General features: G+C 38.4%; 1 protein-coding gene across 2 annotated transcripts in view; it reads right to left on the bottom strand.

The window, feature by feature from the left end:
* The window catches only part of Klhdc10 (kelch domain containing 10), a 55,643-nt gene that overhangs the window by 27,384 nt on the left and 21,745 nt on the right, over positions 1-6,514 (bottom strand). Inside the window, exon 2 of one of the 2 annotated variants that reach the window (XM_021190057.2) lies at positions 1,414-1,500. The exons of the other annotated variant lie outside the window; for it this stretch is intronic. Within the exon in view, the coding sequence (XP_021045716.1) occupies positions 1,414-1,500 (87 nt within the window). The remainder of the gene's footprint in view (positions 1-1,413; positions 1,501-6,514) is intronic. 2 annotated transcript variants of the gene reach the window in all.

Raw genomic sequence — 6,514 nt, 5'->3', positions numbered from 1 at the left:
CTGGAACTCACTTTGTAGACCAGGCTGGCCTTGAACTCAGAAATCCGCCTGCCTCTGCCTCCCAAGTGCTGGGATTAAAGGCGTGAGCCACCACCACCCAGCCTATTGCTGAACTTCTTATCTTGACCCACTCAGGCCTGGTTTAAAGTCTGTTCATGTTCCAGGGTTTGGCTGCTAAAAGTATGTTAAAAACTAGCCATGGAACCATCGATAGCAGCTGTGGAATTTACCATAGTGGTCTTTGTTGTTTGGTTTTGGTGTTTTTGTTGTTGTTGTTTGTTTTTCTTTTTTGAGAAAGGGTTTTTTCTGTCTAGCCCTGGCTGTTCTGGAACTTGCTATGTGGCTTGACATTCACTGATCTGCCTGCTTTAAAGGTTTACGTTGCTCCACGCGCTTAGGTTTTTTACTTAATCTCTTCAGTTAAAATTAGAGGAATGAGCCTGGTCTACAAAGTGAGTTCCAGGACAGCCAGGGCTATACAGAGAACCCTGTCTCGAAAAACAAAAAAAAAAAGAAGGGAAGACTCTGAGCTAGACTTGTCTTTTTACTCAGAACGGTCTACAGCTGATAGGAAAGTAGTCAGCAGAAAGAGTGTGGACTCTAAGAAGAGCTGCCCGTCAGACACATCAGCAGCTTTAAAGGTGACACATTGACTTCCCGTTTCACTTACTGTGTTTGTGACAGTAGTGAATTAATGAAGTTTTTTATATTTACAGGCATTTGTTTTATAACTTGTTTTTACATTTATATATTATTTATTTATAAATTGTATGTGTTATATGTGGCTGTGTGCACATGCTGTGCCACAGCACATGTATGGAGTCAGGACAACTTGTTGGAGTAATTTCTGTTCCTACCATGTGGGTCCCAGAGATCAAACTCAGGTCGCCAAGCCTGGCAACAAGCACTTTTACCCTCTGAGCCATTCTGCCCTCCCTAGCTACCATTTGCTATGTATCATCTATTCATGTGCACGTAGGTACAGACCACAAGTTCCTGGGACCTCTTTATCATTCAGATTAACAACCTGTTATAAATGCTTCCCATGGCTATGTTTTATCTATGGTGCTTGATACAAAGGATTCTTAGACTACCATACCAACATTTGGTTCTTCCTTAGAATCGCATCCTACACTTGAAGGTTTTTTGATGTGGTTATGGTGGTCTGCTACTGATACTAGTGAGGTAATCTACTCTACTAAGATACATTAAGAGAATCTAACTTCCCCAAAACTTATCATTATAATCCCAACAGTGGTCAATATAAACATAAATTTAAAACTAAGGCTAGACTTTTTGCTTCAATTTTGGCTGTTAAGACAACTTAAAGAAAACAGTTCTAAATTTAGAAAATCCATTCAAAATTCCCTTCAACCCACAGGAAGCACAGACCTCTTGCTAGTTATCACCCACCTCTCAAGAACCTGTTAGGGATCCTTATGATGGGACAGGACTGAATGAAGCGCCTCCTAACTGGGTCCCATCGTATTTTCTTCTTACCTGTCACCACAATTATCAGCAGTAAGTCAGACACATACAACACATGGCAAATAATACATAGTTACTGTATTATAAAGACAGAAAAACAGGAAACAAAACAATACTTGAATACAGAAGGAAAGTGATATAAAGTATCGTTTAACTCTGGAAGTTAAAATAACATAATACATAAGCAGTGGTCAAAGTTTTCAACTCTTACCCCTCAACAACACAATTATGTGCACCTTTTTAAAGCTGTTCAATAGCCTGTGCACTCAAATGATCACCAATGCCATCTTGTGGCAAAAATTTACCAGGAATTTTAGAAGCGATTAGAATGAACAGCCTTTTAAAGCCAATGAAGCCAAAAGGAGCTCCACCCAAAAGCATCAGGCACAGTACAGACCCCTCTGCTCAAGGTTGTTTTTTACTAGTTACAAAACAATGGATACTGACCTTTAATAAGAAATCTGCTGGGCTAGCAAGATGGCTCAGCAGTTAAGAGCACTGACTACTCTTCCAGAGGTCCTGAGTTCAAATCCCAGCAACCACATGGTGGCTCACAACTACCCATAATGAGATTTGGCACCCTCTTCTGTTGCATCTGAAGTCAGCTACAGTGTACTTACGTATAATAATAAAGAAATCTTTTGGCCGGAGCACACCAGGCTAAGCCAAGTGGGGCTGATCAGAGCGAGCAGAGGTCCTAAAAATCAATTCCCAACAACCACATGAAGGCTCACAACCATCTGTACAGCTACAGTGTACTGGCATACATAAAATAAATAAATAAATCTTAAAAAAAAAAATCTTCTGGCCCTAAAAATTAAAACTAGATGACAACCAAGTCAAGCAAAACATTCCTCTCTGGGCGCCTCCATGCAGCACAGGGAGGAGGAGTACACAGGATACACCTCCTAGGAAACAAATTAGCTCCACACAGATCCCAATTAAAGTTTGTTTTCTCAATAGAAAATAGAATGAAAAGGTAATGGACTCATAGAACTGTTCAAAGGATCGATTTTCTCTCTTCCCAAAGTTTTAATACTTCCCACTAAAATACCTCTTGTCAACAAACATTACTTGCATAGCACATAAAATTTATATTACATCATATACTTCCCTCAGCAATTCAGAACTAGCTCCGCACTCATTTTCTTAGGCACCTGCTCTGCCTGCATCCCTGTTTTAGGACCTAAAGTTGCAAGAGAAGACAAGACTATGACTCATCCTACCTAGAACTCCTCTCAGGTAAGCAAAGGCCTTGTGTAATACACACGACAGTGAGGTGAGTGTGACAAGGGCTCTAACCCCACTGGAAGATCTTATGGTAGTCAACACGGAAGGAAGGAAGGAAGGAAGGAATCGGAGGAAACTGACTGACTGGTGGAGTGTGAGGGCCCAGCCTGAGCATCCTGTCTTCCCACTACATCACACCTACTCTGGCTCCAATTCCCCAGAAAGAGAATGAATGGGGTTTGCTTTAAGCGATTGGAGCTATATTCGGATGATCATCAGAAGGTCTAGCTTGTTTATTCAAAACTCTAACATGGAGAAACACAAATTCTGTTTAATATGACCTTCACAATACTGGGAAGAGACTTGTGGGGAAATTATATATCTGCATTTAATATCTAAAATCTTTTAAGTCTGTGGTTTCCAAATGCTGGTCTCTAGTTCACTGCTAGGTTAAAGTGAAAATTCCCAGCCCAATATAAAAGGAGAAATATATGGAAAAAAGCTAAAATATTCTCTTCAAAGGTCTATCCTTTTTTACTATTAAATATTGTTTATTTTTCTAAGAGAATGATGATAGAAAATTGCATTGGTTATATTTTTACATATCTTTGCTTAGAAAAATAGAACATTTGCAAACAAAAGTTTACTCTAAAGTATACACACACACATATATATTTTTTTAAATATACAGACTGAACCACTGCTTTGAATCAATCTGATCCACCATCGATGACTCGTGAGTCCCGCATAGGAAGCCACACTGCCAAAGGATACTACCACACATTATAACCTTCCCTTAGTCTCACCTAGGCTCCAAGTAGAAAGACAAGATAGACACACAAAACCACTGAATAGCAATACAAGACAGAATATAACAAGTGGTTAGCTTACAATTTGACATTTTTATGTATCAAAAGTGTTAAAGTGTACATACCCTTTGACCCAGCTATTCCACTTCTAGGAATCTATTCCTAAAGAAACAACCATAGATGCATGGAAAGATGTATGGACAAAGATATTAACTATATACTTATAATGGTAAAAAATTATAAACACTTTCAATGTCCAACCAGAGGGAGATGGTTAAGTATGTTAGCTAAACATACTTAAAAAACATTCATATGCTACATACCACTTAAAAGTTTATATAAGGCTATTAACATTAACAAGCACTTACAATATATTGCAAATGAACCAGTTACAAAGTAGCATTACAGTAAGATATAATCTTAGTGGAAAAAAAAAAGTATATGATCATGAAAAATACAAAAAGATTTACATCAAATTTTAATTGTGATTATCTTTGGGTAGATTTTATGAGTGATTTTGTTTTTTCTCCTTTGTTCTTGCCTTTATTTTCCCAGCTTTTGAGAACACATTACTTTTGGACTGGAAAAAAGACAATATCATATTACTTTAATTTTTGAAAATATAATAAAAAAAAAATACTGGAAAGAAACACACCAAACTGTTAACAGTGAGTTATGACTATGGTTGGAGTAATTACTCTTTTTATGTTAGCCAAGAATTTTATGGCATATTATTTATAGAAAATAATATAATCATGAATTTTCCTTTTGCTTTTTTGAGATAGGACCTCCTTGTGTAGGCGTGGCTGTTCCAGAACTTACTAAATAGACCAGGCTGGTCTGGAACTCACAGAGATCCACCTGCCTCTTCCTTGCTTGAATTAAAGATATGTTCTACCACATCTGGTCGCCATGTGAAACTTAAAACTACTTTAGAATATAGAGATAACAAAAAAAATTAGTGAATCGAAGCTGTAACCAAAGATCCTTTGGAGGGCCGGGTGTGTAGCTCAGTATACACATACTTGGCCAGCACGCACAGGGCCCTGGGGTCAAACCTAAGCACCCACCCCTGTTTTGTTTTATTAGAACTTCTGTTAAACATCTTTGGCATGTTTCCCTCGCAGCAACCAACATATTATTTCTGTCACAGATGAAGCTAATGTTAACTTAATGGAAGTTATTCAGTCAAAATGGATGCTGACTTTAGGACCCATGTGTTCTTCTTCACCCAAAGAGCAGAGATGGGGGTGGGAGTGAAAAGAGAATAAAGGGGAAGGGGAGGAAAAGGAAGGAGGGAGGGGGCACAGTACCATAACAATAACAACATAACAGTAATGTGCACATGCACTTTTTTATTTTTACAGAATCACACACCTTTTAAATTTCATAAATTTATTGACCTAAACTTCTATTCATTAATGTTTACATAAACATAAGCTGCTTATGGTGAAAATTAAGCAAATACCAATCTCCATTAGTGCTTATTTTAAAATAAACCTTCCCAAAGAAAAACATATTTTCTCCAGTCATTTAACCAATATTTAATCTGCTACCTTAATTTTCTTCTTTTTACAAATTTTGCTTCACCATAATCACTAAAATTAAAACCTTAGCAAGACACAAGCTAACTCAGCTTCTCCCCAATTTCATAAATAATGTCATCTTTTTATAAATCTACAGAAAAGGACATGCTTTCAATCCCTTGGGAGGCAGAGGCAGGTGGATCTGAGTTCGAGGACAGTGTGGTCTATAGAGTGTGCTCCAGCACAGCCAAGGCTACAGAGTGAAATCCTTTCAGGGGTGGAAGGCCTACACAAGAAAGAACAAAACAACAACAAATACTCTGATAGACTAAAACTAAGAGGAGTCAGTGAGAGATAAAGAGAAGGAAGGGAAAGCTGAAAGAAAAGACTCAGAAGTCAGTGTAACAACCAGGAGTGGATGAGAGGCAACTTCACTGGTTTAAACAGCTGAACTAAGACCGCAGAGGCAGGCAGCAGAACAAGCTGAAACAGTCTGTAAAGCTCACCTCATTGGTGGTTGGTGACACACAGAAGTTCTATTACAGATCAACCCCTCCCACCTATTTGTCTCCTTGAGCCAAGTGTTTAAGAAGAGGTATTTGCTCCAGATGAGACTGGTGGCAATGACCAAGAGTATGCTCCCCAGGTAGGACCAAGCTGAGCAGTTGGCTCTAAGAAGAGTCCTGTGTGGATATCAGCATTCTGACAGATTAAGGACAGCTACACTAGAGAATGGTCAGAATCAGGTACACTCCCTCACTGTGACTCATCCAGTATCCACTCTCTTCCCTACCACAATTAGTGGGATCTGTGCAAAACAGAGGGAAAGTCACAGCAAGGCTAGCAAAGATTCTCAAAGTAGCTTGAACCAGCATAAAATCAAGACTCAAACATGATAAAAGTCAGAAGTAAAACGCAAAGATAACAAAGAGAAGTGATCTCTATCAAAATGTGAAGTACTGGTTTTTTTTTCGTTACAGAAATGAACAAATGAATCTTAAGCTTCGTATGGAAATGGAAGGAGCCCAGAACACCACAACAATCTGAAAAAGAAACTGGAAGACTAACATGACACTTCACTCCCAAACTTACAATGGTACAGTATTTAAAGCAGAGGGACTGGCATAAGGAAGAACACACATAAGGAAAAACAAATGATTTCCAGTAAGAACTCAGTACTGTGGCAGCATGTGCCTGTAATTCTAGCACTCACATGAAGGGCAGAGCCAGTAGGAGCACCAGGAGTTTAAGGTCAGCCTGGTCTACACACAAAGTTCCAGGGCAGTCAGGGCTACATAGTCAGACACTGTCTCAACAAAGCATAAATAATAAATAGTAAGTAAATAATAAATAAATGTGAGAATTCAGTTAAACACAAACATCTATTAACCATTAATTTTGGAGAAGTGACAAGTAAGTCTTACAGGTAACAAGAATCATCTTTCTTTTTTTTTTTTTTTT

Source organism: Mus pahari, chromosome 2, assembly GCF_900095145.1.
Source record: "Mus pahari chromosome 2, PAHARI_EIJ_v1.1, whole genome shotgun sequence".
Taxonomy (NCBI): Eukaryota; Metazoa; Chordata; class Mammalia; order Rodentia; family Muridae; genus Mus; species Mus pahari.
The sequence above is the reverse complement of the archived record's forward strand: the minus strand, read 5'-3'. Positions and strand labels throughout refer to the sequence as shown.